We start from the raw sequence: 20,231 nt of genomic DNA, 5'->3' as shown, positions 1-20,231 counted from the left end.
TGTTTATAAAGTTGGTAGGGTGGAGTTGACACTAATGCCAATAAGAGGGTGGAGTTAGATGCTAACACTTATGCTCCATACATGATTAACAACCAGGCTCTGTGTGTGAACGCAAATATTTGGATGGAAGTGCTATAGCACTTCCATCCATTTAACACCTCGATAATACATCATAATAATATCAATGGCATACATGGGCAACTGGCAGGCCCTCACTCATATATTATTGATTTCAGCTTAGATAGTGTTGATTTAGTATTATTTATGTTCATAAAGTTAACATAAGTATAACTAAATGCATTTGAAATTTAATAAAAATGTTACCTTTCAGGATCCGAATAAAAAAAATAGCAAAACATTATTTCGGATTCCAATTCCAAAATAGCAAAAATAGCTGATCTAAAGGCTCAAAATGCGTCGCAGTGCGACGGTTTGCTACTTTTGCTACTTTTCGTGTGACAAAGTTGGGCATTAAAAATACAGAGATAAGAGCTTTCTGCCCCGACAGTATACATGCAATGTGGCCCTCTGAGTGTGGGACTACAGTGCCATATTCCATATTCAAAGATTTTAGTCTACTAAATCTACAGTTGATTTAGTCGACTAAAATGTATTTTGGTGGGCCTTGATGCCAAATGACTGTTTTTACACGTGCTGAAAATAGCCGATCTACAAGCTCACAACGTGTTGTGAGCTTGTATCGGCTATTTTCAGCATGCTACCAAGTGTAAAATGACTTATACTGGATCTCTTGTCCACTAGTCCCTTCTAGTCTACTTTTTATTTGTTGACGAAATTGTCAGTATATTTAGTCTTAGTTTTAGTCACCATAGCTTAGTTTTCATTTAGTTTCCGTCAGTGAAAAAAGGTAGTTGACGAACATTTTTCGTCTTAGTTTTCAACAACACTGATGGTGTGGATCCTACCGTGGCCCCAGAGCTGTACACACTGCTGCTGGAGGGTCTATGGTGTATGGTGTATGGTGTATGGTGTATGGTCTATGGTGTGGATCCTACCGTGGCCCCAGAGCTGTACACACTGCTGCTGGAGGGTCTATGGTGTATGGTGTATGGTGTATGGTGTATGGTCTATGGTGTGGATCCTACCGTGGCCCCAGAGCTGTACACACTGCTGCTAGAGGGTCTATGGTGTATGGTGTATGGTGTATGGTCTATGGTGTGGATCCTACCGTGGCCCCAGAGCTGTACACACTGCTGCTGGAGGGTGAGACACATGCCGTTGTAGCAGAAGGAGTAGGCCGGCCCGTAGTGACAGGACGAGCCGTCCATTAGGTACACGTTGGACGGGCAGTAGGGAGACGCCCCCGTGCAATACTCGGGCAGGTCACACACACCTGCCGCGCCGCGGCACATCGTGCCCGGCTCCTTCAGCTGAGAGAAGAGACGACATCATGACAACATTAACAACTGACCACATTCACACAGCTCACACTCGGTCACTCCAGCATGGCAGCGTTATGGGGAAATTGGTGACCTGCTTAAAAATGTGACAATCGTGTAGACGTCACATAACATCAGTGTCGGAACAACAATCATTGTGGTTTGTTTATTAGCGACGCAAGCATGTGTGTGTGTGTGTGTGTGTGTTACCTTGCAGCCCTCACAGCAGACTCCGTGGGCACACTGTGCCTCTTCCTTCAAGGTGCAGTTGTTGGCATTACAGCAGTTGTTGTCACATTCCTGTTTGATGCACGCACACGCACACGCGCACACACGCACACGCACACACACACACACACACACACACACACACACACACACACACACACACACACACACACACACACACACACACACACACACAGGATGATGCTACTGACTGGCAAAGCAGAGGCAAAAAATATATAAAAAAAGCAAGACACCCACCTCTTCGTACAGATAAACATACTGTATACCTACATTTGCCTAAAAATGCCTACATTTACAATTTAGGCATTTAGCATTTTGTATAGAACACATGGTAATACATCAAATACAATACAAAATTACCGTAAAGCTATGAGTTTACACTATAATGCTATATCTACATAAAATACTATCTAAAAAAAACTGTTGCCATGGTGCCCTCCAGCTAGCCATGGTTATATTCTAAAGGGACGTGGGAGGTTGGAGTATTTATAAAAAAGAAAAGAAAAGTTATTCATTCCAGTGGAACAGAAGGAGCTTCACAAAGTTCATTTACAAACGGAGCAGATGACGTTGGTCATTTTGACCTGACTTCATAGTCAAGGGGGTGGGACATGATTTCAAACTGATTGGTTAAAATGAAAGATCAGGAACTTCCCATTTCTACCCAGAAGGGTGAAATCAGCCCTCAACGGCTTCTGTCACCGCCATGCGTGCGGAGTCACACTCGAATAAGCTCCAAATCCAAATTATAGCAACTACCGAGGTAAGCATAAGACCTGCAGTAATAATAATGTTAGGATCAAACCCCACTCCTGATACTGCTAAAACATCATTTTGCAAGTTTAGGCCCACTTTAGGAATACTGCAAGAGCCAACGCTTGACTGCCGACCCGGATCTACTTCATTTTAGTGTGTTGCACACTGGATGCACATTTGGTTTGGGGCGGCCATCATAGATGCTAAATTATTTGCGTCAATGCTAGCGAGCTAAAATGAGTCCATCCTTGCTCTAGAAAGCACCAATGTTCCAATCGAGATCACCGGATAATCAGAAAAGACCTTAGAACATTGCGCGTTTTATCAAAACCATGGAGAGCTCCATAGATTTAGAGTTATTCAGCTTTTTAGTCCCGTATACAAGAAGTGCGCATGCGCCAAACCTGTCTATGATAGCTGAAGAAGGAAAGGCCAAGCAAAAAAAAAGAAAGAAAAAAAAAAGAAATCAGCAATCCGGTTTGATTTCAATAATAAAGCTTATCTGCTTATCCGCTTTTGGCGGAACGTTACGTTCCACCAAAAGCGGTTGGCGTTTGGATTCTAATTGGCGGAACGTTCCGTCACAATTCCGATTACAGACTAGATGGATTAGAGACTTGGTGCATTTATAGATTTTTATAATAATACTAATAATAATAATTATCCACTCTCTCACCTCAGCCTCTCCACAGTCGCACTCCTCTCCGTCCTCCACAAATCCATTGCCACACCTCTTCCCCCCCACCAGGTCCTCCATGTTGGGCATGTCGTAGAGGCACATGCCCCCTCCCTTCTGGAAGTAGCTGTCCAGGTCCCGCTTGCTGCAGCCGCTGAAGACGCACGGGAACGGGTGGCTGGGATGACACGACACAATGATATGACCTCTATAGAGCACCCAAGTCAATATCGGTAGAGGGCGCCAAGTCCATGGGTTTGTGTACATATTTATTTGTATTATAATCCCCATATACTCCAGGGGCCCCTTCGATAAACAGCTTTTGTCCCCACACGTTTCAAGATTTGCCATTGACAATGAAAGGGGAATTTTGGTCAAATGTCCGCTAAATCTTGTCCCCGCCAGTCTCAATATTTGCCTTTGATAATGAACGGAGAAATGACGGAGAATTGGTTCATGTGGGGTGAATTTAGGAGATTTCAAAATAGCATCCGCTTGGCAGGGAAGCGACAGCACCAGAGTTCAATGGTGGCATGACCATATTAATAACATATATAAGGATGACATTGATTGACATGGCAAACGGAGGCTCACCCAGTAGCGGCAGCCATCACGCAGCCTCCCTGCTCGGCGGTGGCCTCGACGCAGCAGCCCTCGTGGTCGTGGCTCATGCCGAAGTTATGTCCGATCTCATGGGCCATGGTGGCGGCCGCGCCGATGGGCAGGTCAGAGTGGTCCTGTGGCCACAGGGAGTGGGGGGTTGTGACATATGGTTTGGCTTTGCACGCACGCACGCACAGACGCAAAAATGCACAGTCCCACTGCTGTTCCAAAGCTAATGATCTGTCTACAGTGAGTAAATAATAAACAATTACAGTCACATTCACTTTTATTGGGTCTCGTGAAAGAATAAATAAATATAATGTATATTTGTGAACGTCTCTAGGCCCATTTTTGAGGTTGCCATAAGTTGCCGCGACTTGCAAGGCTGCGCTTCTGCCCTCCTCCTGCACTCCTCCCCATGTTACAAAGCAGCCTCTTCAAAGGAAATTAACTGCAGCTTCCTCGTCCCCCGGTCTCCCCCCCCCCCCACACGCCAATCATGAGACAATTTCCTTCCATGTGTGACTGAGGCCTAATACGACCTAATCAGGGGGAACAGAGAACAGGGTAAAGAGGGGGTCCCCTACGCACCACGTTGATGCCTCCGGAGTTCTCCAGGCTGCACATCCCTTCTAGCGGAGCCATGCCGATGGTCGTCCCTTTGAAGATCACCCCCCTGTCACCACGTGTACGCACGCACGCACGCACACACACACACACACACACACACACACACACACACACGCACACACACACACACACACACACACACACACACACACACACAATCACTTAACCTCTATCACCTGGTTATTGACCAGGTGATATTGATTGGTTATTGATGAGGTCTGTGCCGGATGCGACATCGATTGCAGATACGACGGTGGTGTGTGTGTGACGGTGGCCCCTCGACCAGCCTGGTCTGGAGCGTGTGACCTCACTGTGAGAGACACTTAACGTCCAGACGCTACATCTAGAGCTCTGATTCTGAGCTAAAAACACACCCGCTGGCCTAGTGGTCCAGGCGCATGCTACATATAGGCTCTGGCCTGACAGCGCATTGCGTGTTCGAGTCCCGTTCATGGCGGCCTTCGCTGCATGTCTCTCCCCTTCTCTCTTTCTCCCTCCTTCCTGTCCGTCTTCACTGTAACTATCACTAAAGGCAGAAAAGCTCAAAACTAATCTTAAAAAACAACAACACATGCCTCTGGTATGTGAAAATACTTTCTCTTAGAGTGCATACGGAGTGTACTGTATGTGCACACGGTGGTGTAAAAAAGTAACTAATTACATTTACTTAAGTACTGTACATTTGGAGGTATTTAAACACTTTTTAAAAGTTTGAAAACGTGACACGGGACATTGATGCCAATAGTTGTATTTTTACTTGTAACAGAGTATTTTCCATAATGCAGTATTGATACTTTAATACATAAGTAAAAATGTGAGTACTTTTCCCACCACTGTATAAGTGCATAAAGATATGGTGGGTGGCTGTGTGTTTGCGCTCACAAAGGGAAGATCAAATGCTGCCGACAGTATAAACCTGGAATGAAGGTTCTTTTATCAGGCCATGTTCAAGGTAGTTTCTTTTGAAGCATATTTCAAAACATCTGTGTGTGTGTGTGTGTGTGTGTGTGTGTGTGTGTGTGTGTGTGTGTGTGTGTGTGTGTGTGCTTGTGCGTGTGCGTGCGTGTGTGTGTATCCGTCTCTCACGTGAGCAGCTGTGCGTTGTCGTGTTTTTTGCGTGACTTGAGCTTCTGTCTCCACTGCAGGAAGGACCAGAGAGTGGCGTTGGGCTCCTCGCTGACGATGCACTGGTCCCTGTCTGTCCACACCTCCAGGCCGATGAGAGGCACACGGATATTCAGAGCCCTGTAGAACTGACCCACACACACACACACACACACACACACACACACACACACACACACACAAACACACACACACACACACAGATCAAGTCACATGGAGGTTAAACAGCCCGCAGTAACTGTTTGTTCACGTTCTTCAATAGAACGTCCTTTCCAGTCACCTTCACCTGGAAGAGCATGTGTTGACAATATGGAGTTTGGTCCTGTTTATTCCCTGCGTGGTGAAATGAAATGGGGTCGGGTTCAAGGAGCCGGGCTAGCTGACTATAATACAACATCCTCTATTAGTTTGACAACATAGAGTTTCGGTTGCGTTTCTTGATTCCCTGGTATAATTGCATCCCGGGGGTTGGAATCATACAGACTGGCGTTTTACCTTATCCACGTAATTGGCAATTTCCATGATCCTCAGCTTGGTCTTCTGGTAGTCCTTGTTCTGACGTTTGTACTGCGGCGACAAGAAACACAAGAACAGACTAAATGTCATCAGCCACAAATCAAATTAAATACTGACGATGTACCTTGAAAATAAATCATCTCTGTGTCCATGACTTGATGGTAGACAATTTACAATTTTAGGCATTTAGCAGACGCTCTTAATCCAGAGCAATTTGCATTAAGCAAGAACAAAAAGCATGGCAATACATGACATACATAAAAAGTAGTTATCATGAAACATCCGTAAGCTAAGAACGTAACAGTGGAATATCTATATAATGAAACTATACATATAAACTATACATACAATACTATACTAAAATGCAATTCTATAACATGCTATAAGTCTTTTTAGTGAAGGTACTTCCAGCTTCCCTGCGTTGGCTGATCTGAGTGCGCGGGAGGGTTTGTAAGGTTCGATGGGGGAGCCATACATTTGGTTGCTTTGAATGCCAGCATCAGCATGTAGGAGGCAGTAAGCATCAGTAAGCATCTATTTATGAAGACGCAACATTTCCTTGATGGGCCCGACGGCCTTTTTAAAAGTGGGTAATGAGTTCATCCACCATTAAAGCAGAGTAGAAACGTTCCCTCATTATCCAGACAGATCGAGATCGCATGCACTTATCTCCATGTGGAGCGTGTCCGTCTCATTATTATAGCACTCATTTGCTAGCTGAGCGCCACTCACTATAGAAGGAAATGCATTAGCTTGAATGGGATAATTTGTTCAATATTGTTCCTGTCTTTCTGTTGACGTCACTCAACAGACTGCCTGCATGAGAGCTACTAGCGTCTATCATTAGCTTACCAGTGCGCTGTCAGCCACAATGTAGAGCTCCATGTACTTGGTGGTTCCCCAGGTGTTCCGTTTGACCTGGAAGGAAACAAAAGAAAAATGTATTTAAACCTCTGAAATACAAAACTAGTGTCACAATATCCGCCCACGCCCACCTGCAGGTATTTCATGGAAACAGTGAGGGAATCTTGACTTTTAACATGACAACGTGGTATGGGAATCTTAATGTAAAAGATTGCAGCGAAAAGTGAACCTAGCCTCAAAAATCATTGGGAAGAGACAGAAACAATGAAGTTGTCAAGATAGCAAATGACCCCTCTCATTCACTCTGCAGGGAGTTCAAACTACTTTCCTCTGGTAGACGGTACAAAGTACCAAAAGATAACCGTAACATCTTTAAAAAGAAAAAAGTCCTTCATTCCTAATGACATTAAGGCACTAAATGATACCATGTCTCGCTAGATTTGTTTTTTTAATGTATTTGCCACTGTTGTCCTGCATTTTTGCCATGAAGATAATTGTGTAAGTGTTGTTGCTGATTGTTTTTACTGTTGTTTGAGACCGAAGACAAATTTCCACACGTGGACAATACATTGATCTAACTAACTATTTAAAGAAAAACACATTTGACATGCTTCTCAGGGAAAGGTCAAGGATAGAAACACAATAAAGTCAGTGACTTATTTCCATTGTGGTCCTTGCGTACCGTCCTAAAGTCGTCTCTTCGGTGCTACTGAAATTTTCTGACGAGCAGAAATCATTTCGGCACTACAGCGCCGAAACAGCTGTAAAATAGGAGTATGAATCGGCCCTTAAGCCTCTCCAATTGATCCAAAATGCTGCAGCTCACTTGGTCTTTAACCAGCCAAAATTCTCACATGTCACTCCCCTTTTCCGCTCCCTCCATTGGCTCCCGGTCAAAGTACAAAACTCTGATGCTGGCATTCAAAGCAACCAAACGTATGGCACCCCCCATATCTTGCGAGTCTGATCGCACCCTACAAACCCTCCCGAGCGCTCAGATCAGCCGACGCAGGGAAGCTGCAAGTACCCTCGCTAAAAACGCCGGGACAACGCTCCACACGTCCCAAACTCTTCTCCCTTCTGGCTCCAAAACTATGGAATGCACTTCCCATTACAATCAGAACTACAGATTCACTCCCAATCTTACCGCAGCAGTCTGAAAACGCACCTCTTCAGACTCCATCTTAGGGCTTATAGCATTTTATGTAAAGTAAACATAGCACTATATAGTATATATATATATATGCTGTTTCATTATATAGATATCCCACTGTTACGTTCTTAGCTTACATATGATTCATGATAACTTCTTTGTATGTATTGCCATGCTTTTTTGTTCTTGCTTAATGTAAATCGCTCTGCTAATTGCCTAGATTGTTAATTGTATCGTTTGCGTCAAATCTCATGACATTCCCTCAAGATGTTCCTGAATCCTGAGATATCGTGTTCACAATGTTGAGAAAGAAACCCATCACTTCCGGCCACGCCGACTTGTCCTTCAGAAGTTATTACGTCCATGTTCATTCAAAGCCTCCTTCCCTGGAATTAATGACGAAAGATGGTGCATGCATGGGTTTATCCACGTGAGACTGGCACACAATGGGCCTCATTTCCTACATCACTGATCTAACAAGCCACCAGTCATTCAACAGTCAGAACGGTGGTGCTCAGACAATGTTCCTGAATCCTGCAGATTCAATAAAAAAGCTCCCATTAGAGGGGAATGGAGCATTAGAATAGTGAAGAGCTGATGGCTAGGCGGTGAGAGGCCTTCATGAACAATTGCACATAATATCTGCAAGGTTAATAAAACAAGAATAAATTGTGGTTCTTTCACGTTTATGACGTTGAACCACATTAAAAACCCTGATCAGTGCATGTGAGAGGGGAGCTTCCACACTGCTTTTTGTCTAAGGACATTTACCATTGGCCATATCTTCCTATCATTAATTTTCCAGCTTGCCAATACTTGACTGCATCCATTAGACGGAGCATCTGCTGTAATTAAAAGTCATTGATTTAGACTTTGAGGGATCGCTGCCCTGCCCAATCCACACTGTAGAGCACTACCGGGGGCACCTGAGCCATGCTGTCCCCTATGGCTGCATTCACACACACCGGTCTTGGTCTGTCTGGTGTCTTGTCCGTGTTTAATAGCTGCTCCAAATAATTTCCAATGGAAGTCGCATTCATGGTTTGATAAGACTGTCTTGTTTGATGGCTGTGTTCTGTGCCCTCCCCCTCCCCGCCATCAAACAAGACTGCCTTGTCCAACCATGTGACTTCCATTGGAAATGAATCGGAGTGGTCATTAAACACGGACAAGACACCAGACAGACCAAGACCGGTGTCTGATATGTGTGAATGTAGCCTAACCACGCAAGGTCGAACACACACGTGAACTCACACGCATGCACGCACACACACACACACACACACACACACAGTCACACACACACACACACACACACACACACACACACACACACACACACACACAGGAGCAGAGCAAGGATAGAGACATAAATAAAGATGGTCTTTACGTTATATGAGAGAGAGAGAGAGAGAGAGAGAGAGAGAGAGAGAGAGAGATAGATATATAGCTCCACTACCATAATGAGAAATAAAAGCACACACCTCCCCATAATTCTCCTGAATTTTGTGGTGTCATGGTGAGTCATTCTCTGCTCCAAATTGTCACTAAGAAGAAAAGCAATATGCTCTTTGTGCCCCGTGTGACAAAGACGCTCATTTTCTGTAGAGGCTCAACGTGGGCCTGATGTTATATATTACCCTGTATTAACCCATTCTGACCTGAGATCAGATTCATACGAGGTTTTCCACTGGACACACACTGGTCTGATGAACCCATTCTGACCTGAGATCAGATTCTAAAAATGTCAGTCGTTCTTCGAATTTTTCAAAAATAGCAGACCTACAAGCTCGTATCGCGCCACTCGGTGGCGCGATATGAGCTTGTAGATCTGCTATTTTTCAATAGGTAAAGCATAACATGATGCTAACACCAAAATGGGTGCCCGGTCAGAATGGGTTAATCATCAGTATGATTTCCCTGTATGTCACACCGGAACTGTTCAAACTAATGATTATCAACGTCCATTATGGGTAATATTGGAGGATGTTTGTTTATCAACGTCATTATGGGTAATATACAACCTAATGTTGTTTTCAGACTGGCAGCTACAAAGCCACAGGCTACCATTCATTTCCAATGGAAGCCAGCGACATGAAGATACAAAGAGACGCCCGACATTTGTAGCTGGCTAGCTGCTACACAAAATCTACAAATCTACCATCTGTCTATCTGTGCGCGCGTGCAAAGATTATATAAAATAATTTAATAATAATACAAATATATATATATATATATTGATATACACAGGTTTAATGTTTGTCTTTAGTTCAATGTTTGTTTTGTAAACGCCATTGACAATGAAGGGAAAATCTACGCCATATTGTGCCTCATTACGTCATATTGTCTCTTTATTGTTAATGGCGTTTAATGTTTGTGTTTGCACCGTTTGTTTTACATCACCTAATCAACATGAGTTAGACTTTAATATATTAGCGCCCCTCACTTCACACGGGTGTGATTTTTTACATAATAGGTAGTTAAACAACTAGGCAACTAGTCAACTAGTCAACTAGTCAACTAGTCAACTAGTAAAAATCACTAGATATGAAAGCCCTAGCGTGCGTGCGTGCGCAATGCATGCGTGAACTCACTCTTTGATGCAGTGGTTTATGCAGGTGTGAGATGTGCCCGCTCTGATGCCCGTGTCCACAGGTGGCGCTCTTGATTGGCAGCTCCTCTGTGCTCAGCAGTGAATGGTAGAGAGGCTCCGCCTCCAAGCCTGAGATTGGCTCAAGGTAGTAGGTGTCACTGGAGTTCAAGGATATGAGCCCCCTGGTGGACGGAATTGAACAAAAAAAAAGGAATTGTAAAAACACAGCCTCCTCATGTAGGTAGACATCAACACACTGGTTTAAACACGGCCTCCTCATGTAGGTAGACATCAACACACTGGTTTAAACACAGCCTCCTCATGTAGGTAGACATCAACACACTGGTTTAAACACGGCCTCCTCATGTAGGTAGACATCAACACACTGGTTCTTCTTGTGACCTCCGTACGTTGATAATTGTTCATGAGTGGCTGCATGGAGCTTCACGTATCCAGACTAAGGCCCTCATTTATCAACCGTGCGTACGCCAAAATATGGGTGCACGCCGAAATTGCCGACATTTTCGACATTTACCATTTCCGGCAAAGCTTGAAATTGAACGTGACAACGTTCAAAACCCACGTCTGCTCCGCAGCTGGCGTACGCTTTTTCCTTGGCTGTTTTTCTGTCTTACACAAGCGGAGCAGCATTGTCTGAACTGCTGACACACTGTCACAGGCATCTAAACATATGTTTTCGCTCCTAAAATGTTAATATAAAACGGTATGTGTATGTAAAAAAAAGGGAGAGATTTCCAACTTTACAAGTAATTAAAATCGCGCAATTAAAAACAATACAACATGTTTACAATGTATTAGTTTGTGCTTAATCAAACAGTGCTTTACTGGCCTTGTTATGCAAGCGCACTTGTGAGATGATTTTGGAGCGCATGCGGTAATGATATTATTTAAAAAAAGGCATAAATGGACTGCACGCCTTTATTTGCAAGTGACAATGACAAGCATACAGCTTGCCTATTTGTAGTAAGTACTAGCAGGGTATAGGCGTAAGGGGCTTAATCATTCACCATTTAAATAAGTGCTTAGACAGGTTTTGACAGTTCGGATAAAAGGCTCGGGAGGACGGGACCGCGGCGTGCGTCGCCAACACATACCAGCACACATGCAAGCGGCATGCCTTCATCCATATGTTTATGATTCGTTCATCAATGATCAAATCGGAAATCACTACATAAACGTTGATTATGACTGCCTTGACGACATGATAGCCTCTCTCATGCTGCATGAGAGAGCTAGGCTATCATGTCGGCAGTCACCTACAGGACTTTAATATCACAGCAGTGCGCAGTCTTCGCCGTGCACTGCGCACAAATGGGTAAAATTAATATAGGCCAGCCTACAAACTAATTCCATTCATGGCGATGCGATGTCGATGTGTCATATGCGTGCATGCGTGCATGACAGCAAGGCAAGCGAGGTGACGGCCTACAACTTTATTTAATTCATGCAGGTGTTCGTTCTTTATTTATTTAACAAGACACCATGCAGTTAGTTGGGCTTGCAAGTTGCGTGTGCGTCTCTGTGTGTGTGTGTGTGTGTGTGTGTGTGTCAAGAGAGGGGGGTGTGGGCAGCAAGGCACGGGAGAAACGTATTTTTTCCTGTAACCCTGGTTACCAAACTTACCAGCCGTCGTATTGCAATTGTTCATGTCGCAAAAACAAGGGCGAGGCTTGATTTCATAGGGCGTGCCAGATAGATTTCAGCCGTCACATTTATTAACGTCAGAACGAAATTAAGGAAGGATCAGCTGTTTGCGATCACTTTATAAATGCCGTGGCGACGTGGGTGTACTACGAAACCTGCACTCGAATCTGTGGCAGATTTTACACTCGATTGATAAATGAGGGCCTAATTGTAGGAATGTTCTCTGTAATCACACTTTTCCACAACAAGCCTGTAAAATTACCCTGCTGCAAAATGCTGCACTCAAACACGTGCTAAGGACAGGACACATTGACCCGGGCACCGCTCGACCCCGACACGCGGACATCTCTTTGCATCATGCATGTGCTTCAAACTTTGAGTAGAAACTCTGCACAAACATCGCGTTTGTCTGCTGTACGTTCTACAGGTTACAGAACACCAGCGTATTTCTGACCCAGATTCGAGGCCCAAATGCACCTGGCCGACCGTCAGCAGATAACGGTGGCGGGTCTGGAGCAGTGCAGGCTGGGAGGATCCACTCGAATAGAGATTCTAGTGTGAACACAAGCATAATAATGCAGAAATGTCTTAAAATAATCTTATAAAACAGCGACTACCGACTAGGGATGGTGAGAATTCAGTTGTAAATCAATTGTCACTAATGGAACACTGCTGAGACATTCTTATTGGTCTGGATTCACAGCTGGATTTAAATGCATTTCAAAACGATGTATCGTTCCTGACTGAATCAAATGCAATACATTTTATTAGGAGCATCAGTAACCATGGCGACCCCTGCCACGGTAGAAATCCAATTGGAGGCTGAGCGTGCAATACGCCAGGCGTTCCACATTAAACTTTATACCGGGGCAGAACAGTGAAAATTTAAAGACTCGTGAAATTGCTGCCTGTCTCCCCAAGGCGGATCAAACGAGTGTGTTTCATGAAAATCCAAAGTCGCTCTGGGCCCCTCAAAAACCCAATAACCACGTCTAGTTAAAAAGACATGTTTGGACAACTGAGGTCCAACTCTTTCCCTCCGCTAATGTCTCTGCCTGCAGTGCTGCTTTGACCTGAGATCAGATGTCTTCTACATCCTGACAGTTTTCTGAAAAAGCTATGTTTCTATGTCAGCTTGTAGATCTGCTATTTTTCAATAGCTAAAGCATAACATGATGCTAACACCAAAAGGGCTTCACGCCATAAATGTGTTAATGCAATAAACTATACAAGTTTTTGAATAACAGCATACAATTTAGAAGTCCTATTTCTGTGTTATTAGTCTTTCTGTTGCCATTATTAGACTCATCAGCACATGCACTGACGAGACACATAAATAGCAATACAGTACATCAAACACTCATGCTTACAGGGATTGCACAAGTTTACAGAAATCAAAACGCAAATCTAGACCTATGGTCTAGATTTTGACGTTTTGACTTTTGTAAACCTGGACAAAATATTTTGTCCTAACACAAACCCTGTATTTGCCCGGTGCCCTATACCTCAGAGGTTTGGTAGACCAAACACATCAATGACGGACAGAACAGGTCTCTTGCTACAAGCCCGAGGCTATGTTTTGTTAGGTCAATCATTCTAATGGTTACTAGAGCCTGACAGAATCGAGGTTTTTCTGACATATCTGCCATTTTTTGGCTTTTTGTCATGACATCAGTATTGATGTAGTCCGAATCTATGCCAGTTCTATCAGAGCACAGGTGTGTTGCTACTAGGGCTCTCACCATTCCAAATTTAAGTTGGTATTTCTGCTATTTTCGGAAAAAGAAGTTAGAACACATTTTTCAAGTCAGTCAATCAACGATTGACTGACTTGATTATGCAAAAATAATAGTGTCAGCTGGTGGATTCATGAATGTATGTATACGTATATACAATATTGTAGGCCAATAAAAAAAGACTATATACCAAATGTCCCACTTTTAACAAAAGAAGACCATGGATGAACATACCTGACTCCTGAACATGTGCTGAGGACCACCCAGGAGTCTGTGTGTCCCTTCACATCACCCTGGTAGAAGCAGTGGTCCTGGAAGACAACACAGCACAACATCACTATGTACACAGATCATCCATCCAGTGATCAGGTTGTCAGTGTGTTTATACACTGAATTAATTAATTAATACCTGGCAATCTTAATAATAAATGATTGGTCGGCTTCCATCTATCGGCTGGTGAGTGATGCACAGTGCACACGTCTCCATGACAACACAGCTGAACAGAACATACATTTGTCTTTGACAAATGGATGTGAAGGATCTCTTAACATAAGCAAAGCCCCACCAGCTTCTTGAAGTGTGATTGTGTTGTGTGAGTCAATTGGGCATTACATCGTCAAATGTCAATTTCTTAAGTAGACATTGGGAACGAGGCCCACTTTCATCACAGGGAAACATCTAGTTTCCTTTTAAGCCACAAGAAGTGTCAATTCTGAACACTGGAGGTGGAATGTGATTACCACACACTGTAGAACTCTGCAAGCACTCTGTACAAAAATGACACGCAAGTTTGGCATCCTGAAAACACTGGAGCAGGACTAATCGCTATACTGTAGAGGTTCTCAAACTTTTTCACGTCAAGGACCCCCAAATTGACACTAATTAGCCCCGTGGACCCCCATTTGATAGGATATGCCAGGGACCCCCATAAGAGAAGATGTTTACGGCTCTAGCAGTGATTCTCAAACATTTTAATTTCAAGGACCCCCAGTTTGATGACATGCATTAGGCTACAGACCCCCATTTAATGGCATTTCTATCTCTGGGATACAAATGGGTCCATTTGGTTCCATTTGTACACTCGAGGAGTTACAGACCCATAAGGGTCCATTTGGTTCCAAACTATCATTTAGCTGGGGACCCCCTGGAACTCCCTCAAGGACCCCACTTTGAGAATCGCTGCTGTAGACTCACTCACTATAACATCACTATGGTCTGGAAGTTTGGACCACCAACACCTCTACACTGTTATGCTGCGTTAACACAGGCTGTAGCATATTACACAGATACAGTCTACCATTCATTTTCAATGGAAGCCAGCGACATGAAGATACAAAGATACATCCGACGTTTGTAGATGCTGCAAAAGCTACAACAGCAACAGAAAAATCTGTATCTTTGAATCTGTTGCATCTTCCAGTGTGAACGCAGCATTAGACTCACTATAACACCAATATGGATTAAATTTAAAAGGCATTGTTTAAAAGAGCGCCAGAAGCACCAGAGTGTGAAATTAGCTCATGTTTGAACAGCAGACGATGGTGCTCGGCCTAGAGCAGCAACACACCAATCAATTGACAGGAAGAACATTGCCTGTCAATCTCAGCCCTGCAGTCTCACTTCATTCATTATCAGTCTCAGTTCATATTCATTTTCAGTCTCATTTAATGTCATATTCATTATCAGTCTCATTTCATATTCATTTTCAGGCTCATTTCATATTCATTTTCAGTCTCATTTCATATTCATTCTCAGATCCATCTTCAGTCTCATTTCATATTCATTTTCACTCTAAATTAAAATTCATTTTCAGTCTTATTTCATATTCATTTTCAGTCTCATTTAATGTCATATTCATTATCAGTCTCATTTCATATTCATTTTCAGGCTCATTTCATATTTATTATCAGTCTCATTTCATATTAATTATCAGTATAAAAAAAACTGATGAAGGCTGGATAGATGAAACGTTTGTCCTTTTGTTCAAATATGAAATAGAATATTTGAACTGCAGTCTTGGTGTGTGCGACCCACTACCTTTATTTTGATATGTTTTGAAGGGGTAACGCACCTATAGTCAGAGCGCGGCGGTTATATGAAGAGTATATTAATTATCAGTCTAATTTCGTATTCATTTTCAGTCTCATGTCATAGTGCTGGAGCCGGTGAGCGTCAGTACAGTCAACAGTACAGTCAGTGATGTCTTCACGTAAAGGTTTGTACACTCAAAGGGTATACATCCATTCACATTCGCAAAATGTCAACATGGAGACTCTATTTATGGTACCAAGACAGGATAAATATCATGTGAACTCAGGGGTAGAGTGACTCAGGGGTAGTGACTAAGGGGTAGAGTTGCTGGATGGTAACTGCAAGGTCGCTAGTTCGAACCTGCATGGGCTCCCCCAGAGTTAGTGTCGAAGTGTTCTTGAGCAAGACACTGAACCCCTAATTGCTCCTGATGTGCTGGTTGGTGCCTTGCATGGTTTCCGCCGCCATCGGTGTATGAATGAATGTGTGTGTGAATGGGTGAATGTAATGCACAATCTATGTAAAGCGCTTTGGATAAAGGCGCTATATAAATGCACCATGGAGCCTTGAACCTACTGTAGAAGCATTATTGCTTCTCTAACCTGGAGTGTTGCGGGTTGTCTGCTTCAGCAGTACTCTCTTCTCAGTTCAATTAGAAGAGACACATGTTGTTGGACAAGAGGTAGGGATCATCTGTGCTGTATGGAGGTTTGTTTGATGTTGCCTGGAGAAAACACTGCGTGCATGTGGACCTTTGTGTTTGATGTTGTGAGGTAAAGCCTATAGATCTATCTATCTATTTATTTATTTATTTATTTGACAGGGACAAAGCTCATTAATCAACATGTCAGTTTTCTGTAGTCCCTGGGCAGGCTCTTAAAAAATTAATGATAAAAGAAAGAGTGTAGTGTGCCTGCACACAACACCATGCGTTGATGCCATGTGTGCATATGTGCAAGCACCCAACACTATGCCCATACAAAAACACAATACAATACAGATAAAAGAAAGACAGTGTGTAGTGTGCTGCACACAACACCATACGTTGATGCCATGTGTGCATATGTGCAAGCACCCAACACTATGCCCATACAAAAACACAAGATAAAAGAAAGACAGTGTGTAGTGTGCTGCACACAACACCATGCGTTGATGCCATGTGTGCATATGTGCAAGCACCCAACACTATGGGTTATGTTTCGGAGAACCTTCGCAATATCTTTATAACATGTGCTTTGAAACAATACCAACAGCCTTTTGTAAGTGAACTGGAACCATTTTGAATAATAAAACATGTTAGTCTTTAATCTGCGTTGCCTGCCTGAGTCGAAAAGTGCGTTCAGACTTGAATTTAAATATTCACCTCGGTTCGTCCCATTTGTGCTGCGCCAGGTCGCGCCGCGCCCGTTAGCGGCGCTCGCGCAACTTCTCGTCTTTGCATTGACTTTGTATGTAATCGCACCGCTCTAACCATCCAAGTCTGAACGCACCGTAACACACAGATCAGTAGTCTAAGCACTGGCATCCAAAACAAACAAAACAAACAAATAAATATCATTGGAGCGCATTCAGCTTATTTGCATATTTAAGCAATCTGCTCTAAATGAATGGCTGTCCAATTATCTCATTACAAATGCAGTTCAATTTGAACATCAATTGAACGCCAATTGTCTGGAACTAATGTTGTAGCGTAAAGCAGCAAGTCAACAATCCAATACAGGTTATAGATTAGTGCTCAAAAGGCATTATAAATGTTTACCCTTTAAATGGTCTAGGTGAAAGAAAAGGTCATTATGTAACAATTCCAATTGCTGTGCTGTTTAACCCTGACAATTAATTATAATTAATTATGTTTATAATAATATTTCAAAACAAAGTTACTAAGTGCCTCACGGCTGTCAGAATCAAACAACAGCAGCATCAATAAACACGAGAGGGGAGGAGGACACTGGTGGTTCAGATGAGGTTATAATCATGTGGGTTGGTGTTTTGCACGCACGCACACGCACGCACGCACACGCACGCACGCACGCACGCACAGGAAACAGAGAGTGAAAGAGTGTTTCTATTCCTCTATGTAAAGAGCTACATCCTGTCATAACTGAAACAGATGTTTGTAAGAGAGAGAGTGGGGGGGGGGGGGTAGACTTACAGTGTAGTTGGTGGCTGTGGTCTCAGGCTCTCCATCGTCTGTGTAGCGCGTCTCTGTGAACTCTGACCCCAAGAGCTCCCTGCGAGGAAGAGGAGGGAGACAAAGAGAGAGAATATCATTATAAATGTGTTTACGCATAAAGACAGTTCTGTGAGTCAGACACTGAGGTTGATGCCATCCCATTGCTCAGCTGTATGTATGTACAGTATGTACCCGGTATGTACCGGTATGTATGTATGTATGTATGTACGTGTTTATTGCACTGGCCACCCATCCTGTGATCGCCCCGCCTGACTGGATGGAATAAGAAACAGGACTGAAGGACCATCTGGTGTCAGTTCAGCGTTGAATCAGAAAGATGGAACGTCTTTCATCTCGATAGAGTTGGAACGTGTGCGTTCACCGTTCATAAGAAGAGAGTCAGAGGAAACTCAGTTATCTGTTGTCCTTGGTTGTAGTCTGATTCTGAACCACTTCAATTCACTCGTCACTTATCTCAAGTCACGCTGCAAAAGTCGCCTCGTCTGCACAATCGCTGGGAGTTATTGAATTTACATAAAGATGGGGTGCCATAGTTTTGTATGTGTCTATGGAGGTAACAATAGACCACCGGGTGTGGTTATAATATGCAAATGTTTCCTCCCTGATATTTGGCCCAAAAAAAATATTAAAGCAAGGGGGGCGGCCCATTCATTGGGCGGCCCCCTGGACATTACGTCAAGTGGCCAGTCCAGTCCTGATAATCACCGAATTTGCAAAGCTGAGCTTCGAACGATGATGCCATGTTGTCCTGTTTAACTTTCAATGTGATCTATCCATGCCGATCGTGTTTACGTTTACAAAGGTTCCGGCGGAAGTGTCATCCTCTTTCAGAAAGAGGGGGTCAAGTAGAGGAGGAATTTACAATTACAATTTAGGCATTTAGCAGACGGTCTTAGTCCAGAGCGACTTACATTAAGCAAGAACAAAAAAGCATGGCAATACATTAAATAAATAAAAAGTAGTTACCGGTATCATAAATCATATGCAAGCTAAGAACGTAATAGTAGAATATCTATATAATGGAACTATGCATGTATACTTTATATATATATATATATTTTTTTTGTGGCTTTCGCCTTTTTTTAATTTATTTTTTATGGAGGGACAGACAGTAGGCTGACAGGAAATGGGGAGAGAGATGGGGGGGAAGACATGCAGTAAAGGCCGTCGGGATCGGGAGTCAAACCCGCGGCACACTGCCAGACTGGATTACCAGCCAAGGTGCCTGGACCACTGAGCCATGGCCCAGGCCACATGCATACTTTATAGTGCTATGTCTACATGAAAAAGCTGTAAGTCTACATAAATGCTATCTACTGTAAGTCTACATAAAAATGTCATGGCTACGGCAAGTGCTACGGGCCATGATGGAGTATGAAGAGGTGGGTTTTCAGACTACGGCGGAAGTTTTGGAGCCAGAAGGGAGAAGAGTTTGGGACGTGTGGGGCATTGTCCCTGCGTTTTTAGTGAAGGTACTTCCAGCTTCCCTGCGTTAGCTGATCAGAGTGTGCGGGATACCATAGATATGGGGGTCTGGGGAGCCATACCTTTGGTTGCTTTGAATGCCAGCATCAGAGTTTTGTATTCTGTACAGTTAACGACCGGGAGCCAATGGAGGGAGCAGAGAAGGGGGGAGACGTGTGAGAATTTTGGCTGATTGAAGACCACCAGGGGTACTTTTATCTGCTTGCGTTGAGGACCGCTGCGTGCTCTCACCTTCCGTTCCTTAGCGCTTCCTGCATTGATTACGTTCGACTCTGTAAAGAACTTTATAGTGACACACTAAAATCAGCCCCTCCCCCTTATTATCATACTTCAGATGAGGTGAGAACTAAGGTGAGAACCGGGTACGCTTAATGAACTGGTGGGTGTGGCCACATAAAAAAAACATAATTTTAATACTTTCTGAATCTGTACACGTTTTTTTGAGAAATTCAAATACAAAAAATGTCATAATACCTGATGATCATGTTTTAGGGGGGGGGGGGAGAATCACAGCACCCCATCTTTAAATGAAAAATAGTTTAGAAGACTGAGGG

At 43.4% G+C, this 20,231-nt stretch overlaps 1 protein-coding gene across 2 annotated transcripts in view; it reads right to left on the bottom strand.

Annotated features, from left to right (window-relative positions):
• Window positions 1–20,231, bottom strand: part of adam19a (ADAM metallopeptidase domain 19a) — a 93,554-nt gene that overhangs the window by 13,684 nt on the left and 59,639 nt on the right. For both annotated transcript variants that reach the window (XM_080792699.1, XM_080792700.1), the window contains exons 4-14: window positions 18,151–18,229; window positions 14,201–14,277; window positions 10,567–10,747; window positions 6,808–6,873; window positions 5,935–6,006; window positions 5,401–5,567; window positions 4,276–4,360; window positions 3,676–3,818; window positions 3,082–3,259; window positions 1,611–1,700; window positions 1,190–1,391 (exon numbers count right to left, since the gene is read on the bottom strand). In XM_080792699.1, the coding sequence (XP_080648825.1) occupies window positions 1,190–1,391; window positions 1,611–1,700; window positions 3,082–3,259; window positions 3,676–3,818; window positions 4,276–4,360; window positions 5,401–5,567; window positions 5,935–6,006; window positions 6,808–6,873; window positions 10,567–10,747; window positions 14,201–14,277; window positions 18,151–18,229 (1,340 nt within the window). The remainder of the gene's footprint in view (window positions 1–1,189; window positions 1,392–1,610; window positions 1,701–3,081; window positions 3,260–3,675; window positions 3,819–4,275; window positions 4,361–5,400; window positions 5,568–5,934; window positions 6,007–6,807; window positions 6,874–10,566; window positions 10,748–14,200; window positions 14,278–18,150; window positions 18,230–20,231) is intronic.

Source organism: Protomyctophum bolini (genome assembly GCF_963924005.1).
Source record: "Protomyctophum bolini genome assembly, chromosome: 20".
Lineage (NCBI taxonomy): Eukaryota > Metazoa > Chordata > Actinopteri > Myctophiformes > Myctophidae > Protomyctophum > Protomyctophum bolini.
This window is presented reverse-complemented; position numbering and strand designations above follow the sequence as displayed.